Genomic DNA, 20,558 nt, shown 5'->3' with positions numbered 1-20,558 from the left:
GAATGACTGTGCTGGGGAATGGTAAATACCAAGCCACAGACAGTCACTTCACTAGGACAGCAGCCCTGGCATTTTGGTCACCTTACATCTCTGGGTCTGAGTGTAATCATTTTATTAGATTTTTAAAATAAGCCATAATGAACTGCAACTTTTATCATATGTGACAAGGGAGCATTTTTTAAAAAAAACTATCATTTTTTAAAAATGTAGATTTAATGTTAGTTTATTAAAAAGAAACTATAACAACATGAACAACACTCACATATGTCTAGCAATAACTAGAATCATGAGCACTAACTATTAGTTAGGTGTGTTTCAACTGAATTTTGAAACTGAGTCAAAAGTAAAGATCACTGAGGCATTTTAAAATGTATCAATAACAATCTGTAACACCAACAAATTTTTCTTTTTGTATTTTTTGTGTGCAAAGGTTAAAATTATATTTTTACTGCTAGATATTTTCATGCATGGATGTTATAAACATCAAGTGCTCCCATGTGGAGACAAAACTGTGAATTCTCAGTTTGGTTTATTATAAATAAAAGAATCATCATTCCACAGAGATACTTTTTATGATGGTACGTTTAAAAAAAATTGAATAGTTTCTTTTTAGCTACAGGCTTTTTAATACTTTGCCTTCTTGTTCATCATCACTGTGGACCATCTCCACTCGTTGTGGCTGTGTTGGAGCAGACATTGGGGTTGTGAAGACATTTTCCAGTGCTCCAACATCTAACTGTGGCACGGAATTCAGGTACTCTTCTCCTCCAAGGCTGTTCGAGTGGGGTCCTTCCTCGATGCTGCTATTGCTCCTGGAGTCCGTGTTGCGTTGACAGTCATCCGGATACTCCCTAAAAGGGTAATCTCTATTCAGCGCAGAGAACATAGCCTCATGCTTCTGGTATCGGTCCTCGTAGTAGCCCAGGCATTCAGACATGCTGTTTGCAAAATCGCCATAACCATAGGGTGGTCTACTGTAAGGACAAGTACTGTAGTGGGAAAACAGATAGAATCACAGAAATGTTGTTGATAAATTATCGCCACTGACTATTAGACAACAGATAGTATAGAGCGCGTAACAAAGGAGTAATTAAACAAACAGTTTGGAGGACATTATAAACCAAAAAACGAAGGTTTAGCAAGATAATCACTACATTAACATATTGCTAAGGTTGCTGTCCTTCAATCATCCCACTGTCTCAATTTTCACCTCCCCTCCAAAGACATAAGCCTGTAACTTCCTCAAGAGTGGTAATGTCCGGCAGATTGCCACTCTGGATGGACTTATCCACGTTGAAATTCCAAAGCCCCAGTCTCGCCCAACTTTCCTCACTCGGGCTGGGTGAGACAGAAACAGCAAAGCTTGCCCCTGGCTGCATCGACGAGGAGTAAATGGGAAGAAAGAAACACACTCTTTTTGTGGCACTAGCTACCATAAAGGAGATATTTAAAGGGACAATTTAAAGGGAGAAGGTGAATTTCAAAGGAAAGTGATTCAGACAATTGGGGGGGGGGGGGGGGGGGGGGGGGTCCACTCAGCCAGTCTGAGGATGGGGGGGAGAGGGGATGGACTGGGGGTGGGGGAGGGGGTAGTGTGACAAATTTGCTGGGGTTTGGGTATTTGGGGGGTGTCCCGTGCAAGGCTCGGTTTGGGTAAGTAGATAGTTACCCAGGAGTTATAAGTGATTTTGTTTCCTCCTAACTCAGTAACGATCAGGGTAAACCTGGCAGAGCCATCCAAAGTTAGCGATTTAAATTCCAGCCCAGTGCAATTGTCCAGGGGAAAAGCTAGCACTCTAGCACTTCTGTACAACTGCAGTGTAAACCCTTACATGGGAAGTTCCTCGGTGGATTTCCCAGTGATTCATTGGGGTACCCCCGAAATGTGCCACTGGGGAACCAAGAAGTTTTGGCCCATTACCTAGGTCTTCTGCTTGTTTGACTGTTAAGCTAGATAAAATGCAGATAGAACTTGCACATTGTAACAATGTGTTCCTGACCCAGCCCAGTTTTATGACTCATGGCTTATTAAATCATGTTGGTGCATTCCCCAGCCTCCTAGAGGAGGGTTGGAGGCTGACTGTAGTAGATCTGGCTGGGTATAAGCCTGTTCATCTTAAAACGCACATGTTTCAATAGTTGTTAGGAAGCAAATAATAGTCATGACAACTGTGTGACAACTGTATGGGCAGCACGGGAGCACAAGTGGATAGCACTGTGGTTTCACAGCGCCAGGGTCCCAGGTTCGATTCCCAGCTTGGGGTCGCTGCGGTTGAAGGTGGAGGAGCAAGAGAACAGGTCCAGGTGACAGAATGTGCAGAGTGTGGTGCTGCCGGAATGTGTGGAGGGAACGAGCGCCACAAAGTATGTTTCGAGGATGTTGGCCAGGTTGGTGCATTGGGCAAAGCCCCAGAGGTGGACCAGGCCCATAGGTCCTTGATGCAGAAGCCGAGAGCACGGGCGGTGATTGTGCGGATGCACAAGTTTTTGGACGAGGAGAACCTGAGATGGGCCAAGGTGAAGCAAATCTGTGAATGGGAGGGGAATCGAGTCCGGATTTACTATGACATTGGCACGGAACTGCTGAAGAGGCGGGCGGGCTTCAAGAGGCAAAGCGGTGTTGTACAGACGACAGATTCGGTTTGGGGTGCTGTACCAGACCAAACTCTAGGTGACTCATGACAGCCAGGGGGGGGGGGCATCGCTCCAACCTTCCATCTTTTGTTTTGTTGGGAGGAGGTTATTTGTGAATTCTGGTATTTTTTCATGTAAGGTGTGCATTAAATGGTGTCAGAGCCAGAAAGGAGAAATGAAGTGTTCAGGGGGTACTACGAGAAGCTGTGTGAGGCCGAGTTGTGGGGAGAGGTGGGAGATATGGGGCAGTGTCTGGATGGGTTGGAGCTCCCAGAGCTGGAGGAGAGGAAGAGGCAGGCATTAGAGGATCGTTGGGGCTGAGGGAGGTGATGGATAGTATCAGGAGAATGCTGTCAGGGAAGGCCCTGGGGCTGGATGGATTTTGGGTGGAGTTTTATAAGCAGTTTGCAACAGAGTTGGCCCCCTCACTGGTGGGGATGTTTAGTGAGGCGGTGGAGAGGGATGAGTTGTCAGCAATGTTGTCTCAGGAGTCAATTTTGCTGATTTTGTAGAAGGGGAAGGACCCACTGGAGTGTGGGTCCTACAGGCCATTTCTTTGTTGAACACTGATGTGAAAGTACTGGTGAAGGTTTTAGCGTGTAGGTCGGAGGGGTATATATCAGAGGTGGTCTCCAAGGACCAAACAGGGTTTGTGAAGGGTAGGCAGCTCTCCAGCAATATTAGGAGGCTGTTGAATGTTGTATCACTCCGCCGGGGAGCGGGCCCTGGAGGTTATTGTATCTATGGATGCGGAGAAGGCCTTTGACCGGGTAGAGTGGAGGTACCTGTTCGAAATTCTGGGTAGGTTTGTGTTTGGGCCGAAGTTTGTGGCATGGATGCATCTTTTGTATGCATCCCCAGTGGAAGCATGCCACTGAGCAAGATGAGTTCAGGGTATTTTGGACTGCATAGGGCAGTAATGCCCCCTGTGGCTGTTGTTATTTGCGCTGGCGATTGAGCCCTTGGCGATGGCCCTTCAGGGGTCAGCCATGTGGTGAGGGATTGTGAGGAGGGGAAGGGTGCATCAGGTTTTGGTGTACGCAGACAATCTGCTGTTGTTGGTGTCGGGCCCGCTGAAGTGTATGGGCAGATTATGGGCCAGTTGGAGAGGTTTGGGGCCTTCTCCGGGTACAGGGTGAATGTAGGGAAGAGCCAAATGTTCCCGTAAATGGGGCGGTGGACCAATTTGGCGGTACTATTGTTTAAGGTGGCAAGAGAGAGGTTAAAGTATTTGGGGATTCAGGTGACACATGAGTGGGCCATGATGACAGGTGGAACTTGACAGCGTCAGTGGAGGAGGTTCAGGGGGATTTCAAGAGGTGGGATGCTTTGCACACTGTCATTGGCAGAGAAGGTGCAGGTGGTAAAGATGAATGTGCTGCCAAGGTTCCTGTTTGCCTTTCAGACCCTCCCAATCTTTCTCCCTAAAGCCTTCTTCCGGAGGGTGAAGGCACTGTTTTTGGAGTTCATATGGGTGGGGAAGGTACCGAGGATGAAGACGGCTCTGCTACAGAGACGGAGACAGAAAGGGGGATTGGACATCCCGAACCCGATGTGCTATTATTGGGCTGCGAATATGGAGAAAGTGAGGCGTTGTTGGGGAGGGAGGGGGCGGAGTGGGTTAGGTTGGAGGATGAGTCCTGCAGAGATTCTAGTTTGAGTGCCCTGGTGACAGCCCTGTTGCCATTAGCCTTGGGGAAGTATACAGGGGTTTTGACTATCAGGATATGGCACCCCTTGAGGACGCATTTAAGTTGGATAGAATGTTGGTGCTGAGAAGTTTGGGATTGAACCTAAGTTTGTGGCATGGATGAAATTGCTATACAAGGACTCGACAGTATATGTGCAAATGAACAATACAAATTCGGGATACTTTCCACTATTTTGGGTAACGAGGCAGGGATGCCCCATGTCCCCACTTCTGTTCGCGCTGGCGATTGAGCCTTGGCCATTTCACCGGGGGGCTCGGACCTCTAGAAGGGGGATAAGACGGAATCATAGGTTTGAGCCAGGGAGGATGGTTGCGAGGTTCTGGGGATGGGAGAAGAAAAGGGTAAAAGAGATGAAGGATCTGTTTTTGGAGGGGCAGTTCTCCAAGCTTGGAGGAGTTGGGGGTGAAGTATGGGCTCCAGTGTGAGGAGGGCTTCAGGTATATGTGGTGCGGAATTTCACAAGAAAGATGTTCCCAAACTTTCCGGTGGCACTGTCCTCCTCATTGTTGGAGGAGATGCTGTCGGTGGGGGGACTGGAGAGTGGGGTCATTTCGGCGAGCTACAGTAGGAATATGGAGAAGGACAAGGAGTCTACAGAAGGGATTAGGGCCAAGAGTGAGGAAGAGTTGGGGCTGGTGTTGGAGTAATGATTATGGTGCGAAGTGTTGCGAAAGGTCAATGCCTCGGCCTTGAGACTGGAATTGATTCAATTAAAGGTGGTGTACAAGGCGCATTTAATGAAGGCGAACATGAGGTGGCTGTTTGAGGGGGCGGAGGATAGCTAAGAGCGGTGTGGGAGGGGCCCAGCCAATCACCATAGAACATACAGTGCAGGTGACCAGTCAGCCCATCGAGTCTGCACCGACCCATTTAAGGCCTCACCCACCCTATCCGCAAAACCAAATAACCCCTCCTACCCTTTTTTGGACATGAAGGGCAATTTAGCATGTCCAATCCACCTAACCTTTGGACTGTGGGAGGAAACTGGAGCACCCGGAGGAAACCCACGCAGACACGGGGAGAACGTGCATGGAATTGAACCTGGGAGCCCAGCGCTGTGAAGACACAGTGCTAGCTACGTGTGCTACTGTGCTGCCCTCAACTCCATATGTTCTGGGACATAGGCTACTAAAATTAAATCAAAAGAGCCAAGATGAACTATGAAAGGCAACTAGCAAAAAACATAAACACTGATACCAAAAGTTTCTAGAAGTATGTAAAAAGGAAGAGAATAGCTATAGTAAGTGTTGGCCCTTTAGAGGATGATACTGGCGAGGTAATAATAGGGAACACAGACATGATGGAGACACTGAACCAATATTTTGCCACTGTCTTCACAGTAGGAGATAATTTTTTTCTGAAAACTACAGTTAATGCAGAGGAACTTGGTGCAATAACCATCACTAGGGAGGCAGTATTGGATAAACTTGTGGGATTAAGGGCAGATAAGTCTCTGGGACCTGATGGCCTGCACTCGAGGATATTAAGGAATGTGGCAGCGGAGATAGTGGATGCATTGCTCATGATATTTCAGAATTCCCTGGATTCTGGAAGAGTCCCAGTGGATTGGAAACACGCTAATATGACATCCCCATTCAAAAAGGATGAGAGGCAAAACGTAGGAAACTATAGACCGGTTAGCTTGACCTCTGTAGTGGGGAAGTTGCTGGAATCAATCATTAAGGAGGAGATGACTGAACATTTGGAAAGAAAAAGCTCAATCCACCACTGTCAGCATGGTTTTATGAGGGGTAAGTCATGCTTGACAAACTTGCTTGAGTTCTTTGAGGGCGCAACCAGCAAGGGGGATAATGGAGAATCTGTGGATGTAACATATCTAGACGTCCAGAAGGTGTTTGATAAGGTGCCACATAAAAGACTGATCCAGAAGGTGAGATCACAGGGGATGGGGTAGAGTACTACATTGAATTGAGGATTGGCTGACTGACAGAAAGCAGAGGGTCGGGATAAATGGGTCATCCACTGGCTGATGAACTGTAACTAGAGGGTACAGTCAGTTCAGTCCTCAAATCTCGACTGTTTACAATTTATATAAATGATCTGCAAGCAGGGACAGATTGTAATACAGCAAAATTTGTGGATAATACTAAAATAGGTGGGAAAGCAGGCAATGAGGAGGAGATAAAGGTTTTGCAGATGGAAATAGATAGGCCAAAATTTGGCAAATGAGGTTTAATGTGGATAAGTGTGAGGTCATCCATTTTGGCCAAAAAAATAGAGAGGCAAATTATTATCTAAATGGAAAGCAGATTCAAGATGCGCCTGAGAAGAAGGACCTGGGTGTCTTTGTTCATGAATCGCAGAAGGTCAGTATACAGGTACAGCATGTAATTAAAAAGGCAAATGGAATGTTAGCGTTTATTGCAAAAAAACTGGAGTATAAAGTGGAGAAGTGTTGTTGCAATTGTATAGGGCATTGGTGAGACCACATCTGGAGTATTGCGATCAGCTTTGGTCTCGTTATTTGAGGAAGGATGTGGCGGCATTGGAGGCAGTTCAGAGGAGGAAGGAGTTGACGTATGAGGAGAAATTAAACAGTTTGGGCTTATACCTGCTGGTTTTTAGAAGGATAAGAGGGGATCTGAATGGGATTGATAAAGTAAATGTAGACCAAATGCTCCCCCTTGTGGGGAAATTTAGAACGTGAGGTCACGGATATACGTTGAGGCGGTAGATTTAGAACAGAGATGAGGAGGAACTACTTCTCGCAGAGAGTGGTGAATTTGGGGAACTCTTTGCCCCATACTGCAGTGGAATCTGAGTCATTAGATGTTTTCAAGAAAGAGATAGATATATTTGTGACAAAAAAACGGGTTAATGGGATATGTGCAACAGGTGGGGAGGTGGATTTGATACCAGGAAGAGATCAGCCAATGACCTGATTTAATGGCGGAGCAGGCTCAAAGGGCTGAAGGTGGAGAAATTTTTGGAGTCATAGGATGGGAACCAGAGCTATGGATCAGAGGATAGGGTAGCTGTTGAACAGGCAGAAATAGTATGCAGCAAGTCTGTGAGGAAGGATAGACAGTTGATAGGGCAAAGTTGCACTTAGTAGAATGGGTTAAAGTGCGTCTGGTTCAATGCAAGGAGTGTCAGGAATAAGGGAGATGAACTTAGAGCATGGAACTACAATGTTGTGGCCATTACGGAGACATAGATTTCACAGGGGCAGGAATAGCTGTTAGATGTTCCGGGGTTTAGATGTTTTCAGAAGAATAGGGAGGGAAATAAAAGAGATGGGGGGAGTGGCACTGTTAATTAGGGAGTGCACCACAGCTACAGAAAAGGAGGTAATTGATGAGGGTTTGTCTACTGAGTCAGTATGGCTAGCAGTCAGAAACAAGAAAGGAGCAGTCACTTTATTGGGAGTTATCTGTAGACCCCCCAATAGCAGCAGAGAGATAGAACAGATTGGGCGGCAGATCTTGGAAAAGTTCAGAAGTAACAGAGTTGTTGTCATGGGTGACTTCAACTTCCCTAATATTGACTGGAACCTCCTTAGTGCAAATGGTTTGGATGGAGCAGATTTTGTCAGGTGTGTACAGGAAGGATTCCTGACTCAATATGTAGATAGGTCGACTTGGGGGAGGCCATATTGGACTTGGTGCTCGGCAACGAACCAGGCCAGGTGTCAGATGTCTCGGTGGGAGAGCAATTCGGTGACAGTAACCACAACACCTTGACCTTTACCATAGTTATGGAGAGGGATAGGAACAGACAGTATGAGAAGGGATTTAATTGGGGGAGGGGAAATTATACTGCCATTAGACAGCAGCTGAGGTGCATAAAATGGGAACAATTGTTCTTGGTGAAATGCATAACAGTAATGTGAGGGTTGTTAAAGGAGCACTTACTGTGAGTGCTGGATAGTTTCGTCCCACTGAGACGAGGAAGGAATGGTAAGGTGAAGGAGCCTTGGATGACAAGAGAATTGGAGTTTCTAGTCAAGAGGAAGAAGGAAGCTTACGTAAGGTTCAGGAAGCAAGGATCTGGCACGGCTCTAGAGGGTTACAAGGTAGCCAGGAAGGAACTCAAAATTGGACCGAGGAGAGCTAGAAGAGGGCATGAAAAGCCCTGGCGGGAAGGATTAGGGAAAACCCCAAGGCGTTCTACACTTATGTGAGAAATAAGAGGATGATCAGAGTGAGAGTAGGGCCGATCAGGGATAGTGGAGGGAATTTGTGCCTAGAGTCTGAGGAAGTAGGGGAGGCCCCCTAAATGAATATTTTGCTTCAGTATTCACTAGAGAGAGGGACCCTATTGGTCATGAGAACAGTGTGAACCAGGTTAACAAACTCGAACAGGTTGATATTAAGAAGGAGGATGGTAATGATCTTTGTGTCCTCACTCTCCACTGGTGTAGTACCGGATGATTGGAGGGAAGCAAATGTTGTTCCCCTGTTCAAGAAAGGAAATAGGGAAATCCCTGGGAATTACAGACTTATCAGTCTTGTGGTTTGTGGTGAGTAAAGTATTGGAAAGGATTCTGAGAGATAGGATTTATGATTATTTAGAAAAACATAGTTTGATTAAAGATAGTCAGCATGGCTTTGTGAGGGGCAGGTCATGTCTCACAAGCCTCATTGAATTCTTTGAGGACGTAACCACATTGATGAAGGTCGGGCAGTGGATGTGGTGTATATGAATTTCAGTAAGGCATTTGACAAGGTTCCTCATGGTAGGCTCATTCAGAAAGTTAGGGGGCATGGGATACAGGGAAATTTGGCTGTCTGGATACAGAATTGGCTGGCCGAAAGAAGACAGCGAGTGGTGGTGGATGGAAAGTATTCCGCCTGGAGGTCAGTAATCAGTGGTGTCCTGCAAGGATCTATTCTGGGACCTCTGCTCTTTGTGGTTTTTATAAATGACTTGAATGAGGAAGTGGAAGGGTGGATTAGTAAGTTTGCCGTGACACGAAGGTTGGGGGAGTTGTAGATAGTGTTGAGGGTTTTTGAAGGGTACAGCAGGACATTGACAGGATGCAGAGCTGGGCTGAGAAGTGGCAGATGGAGTTCAACATTGATAAATGTGAAGTGATTCATTTTGGAAGGTCGAATTTGAACGCTGAATACAGGGTTAAAGGCAGGATTCTTGGAAGTATGGAGGAACAGAGGGATCTTGGAGTCCACATACATAGATCCCTCAAAGTTGCCACCCAGGTTGATAGGGTTGTTAAGAAGGCATATGGTATGTTGGCTTTCATTAACAGGGGGATTGAATTTAAGAGCCACAAGGTTTCGCTGCAGCTTTATAAAACTCTAGTTAGACCACACTTGGAATATTGTGTCCAGTTCTGGTCGCCTCATTATAGGAAGTATGTGGATGCTTTGGAGAGGGTATAGAGGAGATTTACCAGGATGCTGCCTGGTCTAGAGGGCATGTCTTATGAAGAAAGGTTGACGGAGTTAGGGCTTTTCTCACTAGAGCGAATAAGGCAGAGTGGTGACTTGACAGAGGTGTATAAGGAGATGAGAGGCATGGATAGGGTGGGTTGCCAGAGACTTTTCCCCAGGGTGGAAATGGCTGACACGAGGGGACATAATTTCAAGGTGATTGGAGGAAGGTATAGGGGAGATGTTAGAGGTAGGTTCTTTACACAGAGGGTGGTGGGCGTGTGGAATGCACTGCCAGCAGAGGTGGTGGAGTCAGAGTCATTAGGGATATTTAAGCGACTCTTAGACAAGCACATGGACAGCAGTAAATTGAAGGGGTGTAGGTTAGGTTGATCTTAGATTAGGATAAATGGTCGGCCCAACATCGTGGGCTGAAGGTACTGTGCTGTACTGTTCTATGTTCTATGAGTAATTTTTCAGCACAATCTCTGAGGTTCTACACATGGATTTGGAGCCCGGTCCCCTGGAGGCCATATTCGGGGTGTCAGACCTGTCAGAGCTGAAGATAGGTGCGGGGACTTTAGCTGCCACTTCATTGATCACTGGCAGGTGGATCCTGCACCCCCCCCCCCCCCCCCCCCCCCCCCCGCCCATCCCTTAGCATGGCTGGGGAATCTAATTAAGTTCCTGTGCTTGGAGAAGGTGAAATTTGCTCTGAGAGAGGAAATGAGGGGTTCCACCAGAGATGGGGTTTGTCTTACATTTTGGGGATCTGGCTGCCATCAAGGGGTGGGGGGAGCATTTTGGGGGATCGGGGAGGGGAATGTTGGCCTTATTTGTCGTAAAAATGTTGAAAATTTGAATAGAAATCCTTTTTAAAAAGTTACAATACGTCTGGTATACTTTAGGGTTATTTTCAGGTAGATGGTCTGTGGCCGGGTGTCTGGTTATGCTCTAATACAGGATGACAGAATTTGGTTGGCTAATGAGAAGATCATTCAGAATATATAACAGTGAGTCTCCACTGATGACAGGACACAGGATCACTTGTTGTGATTGGCTCCTACATCTATGGTGGACCTCAACATTTTTAATCAGCAGCCAAGATTACATCAAATAAGCAAGATGTCATTGTCCAAGGGATATGGAGAGCGCTTAGTAGGTGGAGCTGAAGGCTTCAGGCGGCGGCCATGGAGTGAGTGGTCGCATATTTGGTAGCTTCCACTCGTGGTGGATCTTTTGGACATTTTCCCCCAATTTACGGTGGATTTGATTGTCAAAACAGGAGACTGGTGAAGTGGAGGAGAAGGATTCCCCACCAGTGTATGGATTTGTGGACCAGAAGTGGTCTGAAAAGGAAGGAACGTTGGTCGAAGATGGGAGTGGAGTCTGCAATACAGGAGAATATGGCGGAGGGTCAGGGACCGAAACTGCCGGCCCAGTGGTCAATGGGGCAGCTGGTGGTCTTTCTTCAGGAGAAATTTGCTCAGCAAAGAATGGAATACCTGGTTCCAATTAAGATGCGGATTGATCGTGTGGAGCAGAGACTGGAAACCGAGGACCAGGCAATCCAGAAGGTGGAAGAGCCGGTGGGCTGAGCACGAGGAACAGCTAGCCATGATGGCGGTGGAGATAGGGCTGATGAAGGACCACCAGAAGAGACTGCAAGAGAAAGTGGAGGACCTGGAGAATAGATCGCGCAGGTAGAACCTGAGGATTGTTGGCCTGCCGGAGGACAGCGAGGGATCGGAGACAGGTGCATATGTGGCGCGTATGTTCGAGAAGCTGCTGGGGAGACGTGCATTTGCTCAACCCTTGGAGGTGAACAGGGCGCACAGGGCGCTGATGAAGAAACCGCTGAGGAATGAGCCACCGAGGGTGATGGTGGTATGAATGCAACGTTTCCTGGAAAAGGAACAGATCTTGAGGTGGGCCAGGCAGACGAGGAGCTGTTTGTGGGAAGGCAACGAGCTGCGTATCTACCAGGGCTTGGATGCGGAACTGGCCAAAAGAAGAGGAGCTTTAACAAGGTGAAATTGGCCCTCTTTAGAAAAAGAGGTGACGTTTGGCATGCTGTACCCAGCATGTCATTGGGTCACTTTTTTGAGGGCCAGGAACTTTATTTCGGACGCCAGATGAGGCGATGAACTTTGTTAAAGACAGGGGACTGGCAGGTGATGGAGGACATCGAACTTGGGAGAGAGTTACTATGTATTTGACTTACTGCTAAATTTCTTTTTTTCTTCTGGTTTTGTATGTATTGTTTTGTACTAAGTTGGGGGCTGTTGCTCCATTTTGTTAATGGGTCAACTTTGTTCTTAATGGGGGATGGTGGGTGGAATTTTCTTCTTTGTGTTTGTTGGGAATTGTAATGTTTGCATATGTATGTTCGAGCGGGGGGAGGGAGGGAGATCAGTGGGGGGTAGGGTGCTTGGCGCCATGGGTGGGGCTACTAGGCTAGCTGGGCGGGCTAGCTCATGGAAGTGCAGTGGGGGGTGAGCAGGTGATCAGTTTGTTGAGGGGTTTTGGGATTGCTATTTTGTTATGAGGGAGGGGGAAGGATGGGGTGAATTGTTCTGCTGACAGGGGAGGGACTGGCGCTTGGACAAAAATTGGAGGTTGATGACGGCGGGCCTGAGGAGGCACAGGACGTGGGCTGGAGGCTGGCCTAAGAAGGGTGACCCCCCCCTCCCCCCGATCAGGTGGATCACATGGAATTTGAGAGGGCTGAATGGGCCGGTCAAGAGGGCTTGCGCATTTGAAAAGTTTGAAGGTAGATGTGGCAATGTTACAGGAGAAGAACCTGAGGATAGTGTATCAGACTAGGCTGAGGAGGGGGTGGGTTGGGCAGGTATTTCACTCGGGGCTGGACTCTAAAACTAGGGGGGTTGCGAACTTGATCAATAAGCCAGTGCCATTTGAAGTAGGGAGCATAGTGGTGGACTCGGGGGGTAGGTATGTTATGGTGAGTGGGAAGCTGGAAGGGATCCCGGTGGCATTAGTGAATATCTATGCGCCAAACTGGGACGACGTGGAGTTTATGATGTGGATGCTGAGGAAGATTCCGGACCTAGACTCACATAGACTGATCATGGGGGGGAGACTTTAACACGGTTATGGAGCCGAGGTTGGATCGGTCGAGTTCAAGGACAGGGAGGCTGCCAGTGGCTGCGAAGGAACTAAAGGGTTTATGGAACAGATGTGGGTGGTAGATCCATGAAGGTTCGGACGAACATGACTGATGGAATTTATTTTTTCTCCCATGTACACAAAGTGTATTCCCGGATTGATTTTTTCGTTTTGAACAAGGCTTTGCTGGCGGGGGTGGGGGTGCCGGGTATTTGGCGATTGATGTGTTGGATTGTGCCCCACACTGGGTGGATTTACGGGTGAGCAAGGAGGGAGGGTCAGCGCCCACAATGGAGATTGGATGTAGGATTGTTAGCGGATGAGGAAGTGTGTGGGCAGGTGTGGGAGGCCATCCAGAATTATTTGGAGATAAATGACATTGGGGAGGTTTTGGTGACAACGGTATGGGAGGCATTGAAGGCAGTAGTTAGGGGGGAACTGATTTTGGTATGGGCTCATAGGGAGAAGGTGGAGCGGGCAGAGATGGATAGGCTGGTGAGGGTGATACTCCAGGTGGAAAGAAGATATTTGGAAGCCCCGGAGGCATGACTGTTGAATGAGCGGCAGAAGCTGTAGATGGAGCTTGGTCTAATATCCACAGGGAAGGCGGTGGGGCAGTTGAGGAAAGCAAGAGAGGTGATTAATATATGAGTATGGGGAGAAGGTCAGTAGAATGGTAGCACACCAGCTCAGGAAAAGGGGGGAGGCCAAGGAGATAGGAAGAGTGAAGAACAGAGGGGGAACACTGTCTTGGACCCAGCGGGGGTGAATGGGGTGTTCAAGGAATTTTACAGGCGGTTGTATGAGTCGGAGCCCCCAGCTGGGGTGGAGGGGATGAGGCAGTTCTTGGAGGAGTTGAAGTTTCCGAAGGTGGAGGAAGGGTTAGTGGAGGGGCTGGGACTCCCATTTGGGATTGTAGAAATAGTAGAGGAATTGGAGGCCATGCATTCAGGCAAAGCCCCAGGACCGGAAGGTTACCCAGTGCAATTTTATAAGAAGTTTTCTGGGGTGCTGGGTCCACTGCTGGTGAGGGCATTTAATGAGGCAACGAAGCGGGGTGTTGTTCCCCCAACATTGTCACAGGCTTCAATCTCATTGATCCTGAAGCGGGTGAAGGACCCAGAACAGGGCAGTACGGTAGCATAGTGTTAGCATAATTGCTTCACAGCTCCAGGATCCCAGGTTCGATTCCGGCTTGGGCCACTGTGGGGTGATAGGGGAGGACCAGACGGTGTTTGTTAAAGACAGGCAGTTAACGGCCAATGTTAGAAGGCTCTTGAATGTAATCATAATGCCCTCCGAGGGGAGGGAGATTGAGGTAGTGCTCGCTATGAATGCAGAGAAGGCCTTTGACCGGGTGTAGTGGAAGTATTTGTGGGAGGTCCTGAGGCAGTTTGGGTTTGGGTAGGGTTTTGTAGACTTGGTCCGGTTGCTGTACCAGGCACCGGTGGCGAGTGTGCGGACGAACTGAGTGAGCTTGGAGTATTTTAGACTGAGCTGGGGGACGAGGCAGGGATGTCCACTCTCCCCACTGTTGTTTGCCTTGGCTATAGAGCCATTGCTGGTGGCCATGAGAGTGTCAAAGGACTCAAAGGGGTTAGTCCGGGGAGGGAGGTGGAACACAGGGTATCGTTGTATGCGGACGACCTACTCCTGTAATTTCTGACCCGATTTGGGGGGGATGGAAGAGATTATGCGGATCTTAGGGAATTTGGCTGGTTTTCGGGATATAAATTGAAGATGGGTAAGAGCGAGGTCTTTGTGATCCAGGCGCGGGGGCAGGAGAGGAGGCTGGGGGAGTTGCCGTTTAAAGTGATGGGAGGGAGTTTTCGATCATTGGGGATTCAGGTGGCACAGCGTTGGGAGCAATTACATCAATTAAATCTGGCCGGTTAGTTGAGCAAATGAAGGAGGATGAAGGTGAGACATGCTCCCGTTGTCACTGGTGGGGAGGTTACAGACCGTAAAGATGACAGTTCTCCCGAGATTTTTGTTTGTCTTCCAGTGTCTCCCTATTTTCATACCAAAGGCCTTTTTTAAGCGGGTTAATACGGTGACTCTGGGTTTGTGTGGGCGGGTAAAGCCCCACGAGTAAGGAAAATGCTGCTGGAGCGGAGCCGGTGGGGTGGGGAGTTGGTCCTGCCGAACATTAGGAACTATTACTGGGCGGCAAATATAGCCATGATCAGGAAGTGGATGGTGGGGGGGGGGGGGGGGGCGGGGGTCGTATTGGGAGCGAGTGGATGCGGCATCATGTAGGGGCACACGTTTAGGAGCATTGGTAATGGCACTTCTGCCGTTCTCGCCGGCCCGGTTCTCTACAAGCCCGGTGGTATTGGCGGCCCTGAGAGTTCGGCAGCAGTGGCGGAAGCATATGGGAGTGGAAGGAGCGTCGGTGTGGGCTCCAAATTGTGGCAATCACCGGTTTGTCCCGGGGGGCTGGTTGGGGGCTTTCGGAGGTGGCAGAGAGCAGGTACTGAGAGACTGGGAAGTCTGTTTGTTGATGGGAACTTTCCTTGTTTGGTGGATCTGGAGGAGGAATTTGAATTGCCGGGAAGAATGGATTTCGTTACCTGCAGGTGAGGGATTTTGTGCGAAGGCAGGTTTCGACCTTTCCGCTTCTACTGCCAGAGGGGATACAGAACAAGGTAGTCTCTAGAACGGGTGTCGGGGAGGGGAAGGTATCGGAAATCTATAAAGAACTTATGGAATGGGAGGGATCCCAGATAGGGGAGTTAAAGGGTAAATGTGAGGATGAGTTGGGAAAGGAGTTAGAGGCAGGTCTGTGGGAGGATGCCCTGAGCAGTGTCAACACATCCTCATCATGTGCCAGGCTTTCCCTGATACAATTCAAGGTGGTTCACCAGGCACACATGACGGTGGCCGGATAAGTAGGTTTTTTGGGGTAGAGGACAGGTCTGTGAGGTGTGCAGGAGGGCCCGCAAATCATGTCCACATGTTTTGGGCATGTCCGAAGCTTAGGGGATTCTGGCAGGGATTTGCTGATGTCATGTCCACGGTGTTAAAAACAAGGGTGGCACTGAGTCCAGAGGTGGCAATTTTTTGAGTGTCGGAAGACCCTCGAGTCCAAGGGGCGAGAGAGGCTGACATTTGCCTCCCTGGTAGCCCAGAGACGGATCCTATTATCCAAGAGGGACTCGGAGCCCCCGAATTTGGGGGTATGGGTTAGCGACATAGCTGGGTTTCTCAGGCTTGAGGAAATCAAGTTTGTCCTCGGGGATCAGTGTTAGGGTTCTTTCGGAGGTGGCAGCCATTTATCGACTTCATTGGGGAAAACTAAACTGTTAGCAGACATGATGGGAGGGGGGGGGGGTTAGGGGCTGGGGTATGGGGGGGTAGGGAGTTAGTTTAGTTTAGTTCAGGCGGGATCATAGATCATAGAACATACAGTGCAGAAGGAGGCCATTCGGCCTATCGAGTCTGCATCGACCCACTTAAGCCCTCACTTCCAACCTATTCCCGTAACTCAATAACCCCTCGTAACCTTTTTGTTTTTGGTCACTAAGGGCAATTTATCATGGCCAATCCACCTAACCTGCACGTCTTTGGAAAATGGGAGGAAACCGGAGCTACAGGAGAAAACCCACGCAGACATGGGGAGAACGTGCAGACTCAGCACAGACAGTGACCCAGCGGGGAATCAAACCTGGGACCCTGGCGCTGTGATGCCACAGTGCTATCCACTTGTGCTAGGAGATGGAGGGACTGGAGAATTGTGTGCGTAAGCCAGGTTGGCTGGGTATGGTTGTTGGCTGGGGAGGGTTGTGTTTTGCACTGAATTATGTTCACATTTGTTTTTGTACTATCTGTTATTATAAAATAATAAATGCCTTAATAAAATGTTTTTAATAAAAAGAAAGTGGAGCTGAAGCCAAAGATCAGCCATGATCATATTGAATGGTGAGCAAGCCTGACAAGCCAGCTGGCCTAGATCACCAGCAATGAGGCCACACTGAAAACCATCATTGGATAGATGTTCCTTTTTCTTATGTTCTTATGTTGAACGGATTTGCCAATTAAACTACAGATTCCAAGAATATTCACATTGTTGATTAAACGACACACTTCTTCAGGAGTTTCACCAATCAAATGTTTGGTTGAATGGGAATTCCATCTGTTCTTTAATTTTACGTAGAAATGTAGCTCAGTCGTCTGCAGCAAGCACACCAAGAGCAAATTAATATAGCAAACTGTAAAAATTCCTTTGCTCTGCTCCCCAAAAATGTTCCTTAGCCTCAACCTCGTAAACCTGGCCACCCATGTACTAAAATCATGTGTACATTGTGCATTAGCCATCCCTATGGCCTCCAAGTGGGGAGGCATTGGCGTGGTTGTATTGTCACTGGACTAGTAACCCAGAGTAATGCTCTGGAGATATGGGACGGGATTCTCCGACCCCTGGCCGGGTCGGAGAATCAGCGGGGGCCGGCGTCAATCCCGCCCCTGCCATGTCACGAAGTCTCCGGCACCGGAGATTCGGCGGGGGTGGGAATCCCGCCATGCCGGACGGCGCCCCCCCCCCCCCCCCCCCCCCCGGCGATTCTCCGGCCCGCGATGGGCCGAAGTCCCGCCACTGTCATGCTGGTCCTGCCGGTGGGGATCAAACCACCTACCTTACCGGCGGGACCAGGCGGCGCGAGCAGGCTCCGGGGTCCTGGGGGGGGGGGGGGGGGGGGGGGGCGGGGGGGCAGGGCAATCTGGCCCCTGGGGGTGCCCCCACGGTGGCCTGGCCCGCGATCGGGGCCCTCTGATCGGCTGGTGGACCTGTGCCGTGGGGGCACTCTTTTCCTTCCGTTTTTGCCATGGTCTTCACGATGGCGGAGGCGGAAGTGACCCCTCCCCTGCGCATGCGTGGGGATGATGTCAGCAGCTGCTGATGCTCTTGCGAATGCACAGACTTCCAGCGGCCCCGGCTGGCGTGGCGCCAAAGGCCGTTCCCGCCAGCCGCTGGAGCGCCAACCACTCCGGCGCGGGCCTAGCCCCTCAATGTTAGGGCTTGGCCCCTAAAGGTGCGGAGACGTCCGCACCTTTGGGGCAGCCCAACGCCGGAGTGGTTCACGCCACTCCATCACGCCGGGACCCCCCGCCCCGCCGGGTAGGGGAGAATCCCGGCCCATGGATTCAAATCCCGCCAGGGCAGATGGTGGAATTTGAATTGAATAAAAAAAATCTGGAATTAAATGTCTCATGATGACCATGAAACCACTGGTCGATTGTTGTAAAAAATCATTTGATTCACTAATGTCCTTTAGGGAAGGAAATCTGCATCCTTACCTGGTCTGGCCTACATGTGACTCCAGATCCACAAAAATGTGGTTGACTCTTAAATGCCCTCAGGGATGGGCAACAAATGTTGGCCACATCCCATGAACGGATAAGGAAAAAAAAAGGTGATATTGCCAGTTAATTTTAAAATTGGACAGTTCTAGGGGCGGCATGGTGGCACAGTGATTAGCACTGCTGCCTCACAGCGCCAGGGACCCGGGTTCAATTCCAACCTTGGGTGACTGTGTGGAGTTTGTACATTCTCCCCGTGACTAAATGGGTTTCATCCGGGTGCTCTGGTTTCCTACCACAGTCCAATGATGTGCAGATTATAGATAGATAGATAGATAGATAGAGAAATACAGCACAGAACAGGCCCTTCGGCCCACGATGTTGTGCCGAACTTTTGTCCTAGGTTAACCATAGAATTTTGGACACTAAGGGCAATTTATCATGGCCAATCCGCCCAATCTGCACATCTTTGAACTGTGGGAGGAAACCGAAGTACCCGGTGAGATTAGGTGAATTGGCATGCTAAATTGCCCCTTGGACACTACCAAAATATTAGGTGGTATTACAGGGATAGAGCGGAGAAGTGGGCCTAGGTAGGGTGCTCCTTCGGAGGGTCAGTGTAGACTCGATGGGCTGAATGGCCTCGTACTGCACGTAGGGAGTCTATGATTCTATGTATACCCACAACCAGTAGGGACTGGGTCATAATTATCCAAACTTAATTAAATCCTTTAACATTGTTATCAATTCCATGTCCCAGGGAGTAGAGACTACTGAGCCACCAAATTCCCTTAACAGATTTTCTTTTGTATAATGAGCTGGTCATGACGGGGAGGTAGGTGATGGTGGGGTGAAGGGGTGTTGATGCAGTTATCAGGTAATTATTAAAAGAGTGCTGGTTATGTTTTATGATGTGTTGAACACTGAAGATCCTGAGGGGCTGGATCCTGAAGATCCAGTGTAAGTGTGCTGGAACAGAATCATCATTCAACCTAGTCAAACACCAGATGCCATGACCCTGTGTTTCAGTTGCATGGCCAAGATGCACTATGCCTGCAAGGACATTTCAGTGACTGCTGTCCCAGTCTTGGCTACCTAAGATGGATCAGCATTTAGATGGATATGACCCCAGATTCTTTTTGACCAAAATTTAAATTGACCAAAATAATCAGTCTTTGTTGAGTCCTGGTCCCAGATTTTCACCACAAGGGAGAGGCTCCCCATTGTGGCTCAGAAATGGCTGAACTTTCTAAGTCCTGCCCCAAACCTGACATTTCCCATCTTCATGGTGACAGGAGGCCCAGGCTTTGCGCATGTGTGATTCGTGGAGGTGCCGGCCATTTACATCACAAGCTGCTTCTGCTAAAATTGAATTTTAGGAGTGTAAAACCCAGAATATGCAGATTAGAACAGGTAAGAGGAGATCTGAACTCGGTGGATTTGTTTGGACAGCCAAGGTACACCTTCAGATGGGCTCCTGGAAACCCTTTGGGAGAGGTAAGGCACCCTTTGGGATTGTTAAAAATGAACATGATTGTGCACTTTTATGTACAAACTCATCTAGCTGTCAAACAACTGTAAAAGAATGGCTCAGCTGTCAAAGCTGTCAAAGAAATGCCAAATCTGTCAAGGAACTGTCTAATGATACTGGGTGAGTTGGCATGAAGGAGGTAAATGCAAAGGATGGCAGGTGAGGGGCTTGAGTTGACATAAGGGGTATGAGGAGCCGTGGGGTGGGTACAGGAGACATGGGGGATGGGGAGAGCTGCCTGGGCTGACATGCAGTATGAGAGTATATGGGGAATGTGTATGGGGGGGGGGGGGGGGTACGAGGGGTCATTTGGATAACAAGAGATATTGTAGGCCTCGTCAAAAAGAAAAAGGAGGCATAGAAGGTAGGCCTCGTCAAAAAGAAAAGAAGGCTGGGAACAGATGAAGCCTGTGTGGAATATAAGGAAAGTAGGAAGGAACTTAAGCAAGGAGTCAGGAGGGCTAAAAGGGGTCATGAAAAGTCATTGGCAAATAGGGTTAAGGAAAATCCCAAGGCTTTTTACACGTTCATAAAAAGCCAGGGAAAGGTTGGCCCACTGAAGGATAGGCAAGGGAATGTATGTGTGGAGCCAGAGGAAATGGGTGAGGTATTAAATGAATACTTTTCATCAGTATTCACCAAAGAGAAGGAATTGGCGGATGTTAAGTCTGGAGAAGGATGTGTAGATAGCCTGGGTCACATTGAGATCTAAAAAGACGAGATGTTGGGCGTCTCGAAAAATATTAAGGTGGATAAGTTTCCAGGGCCTGATGGGATCTACCCCAGAATACTGAAGGAGGCAAGTGAGGAAATTGTTGAGGCCTTGACAGAAATCTTTGAATCCTCACTGTCTTCAGGTGATATCGCAGAGGACTGGAGAGTAGCCAATGTTGTTCCTTT

The 20,558-nt window shown here is 48.7% G+C and overlaps 1 protein-coding gene across 3 annotated transcripts in view; it reads right to left on the bottom strand.

Moving 5' to 3' along the window:
• Positions 1–512: 512 nt before the first annotated feature.
• LOC119965055 (transcription factor SOX-30-like) overlaps positions 513–20,558 on the bottom strand; it is a 175,428-nt gene continuing 155,382 nt past the window's right edge. For all 3 annotated transcript variants that reach the window (XM_038795293.1, XM_038795295.1, XM_038795294.1), the window contains exon 6: positions 513–989. In XM_038795293.1, the coding sequence (XP_038651221.1) occupies positions 614–989 (376 nt within the window). In that variant the 3' untranslated portion in view covers positions 513–613. The remainder of the gene's footprint in view (positions 990–20,558) is intronic.

Source organism: Scyliorhinus canicula, chromosome 4 (assembly GCF_902713615.1).
Source record: "Scyliorhinus canicula chromosome 4, sScyCan1.1, whole genome shotgun sequence".
Classification (NCBI taxonomy): domain Eukaryota; kingdom Metazoa; phylum Chordata; class Chondrichthyes; order Carcharhiniformes; family Scyliorhinidae; genus Scyliorhinus; species Scyliorhinus canicula.
This window is presented reverse-complemented; position numbering and strand designations above follow the sequence as displayed.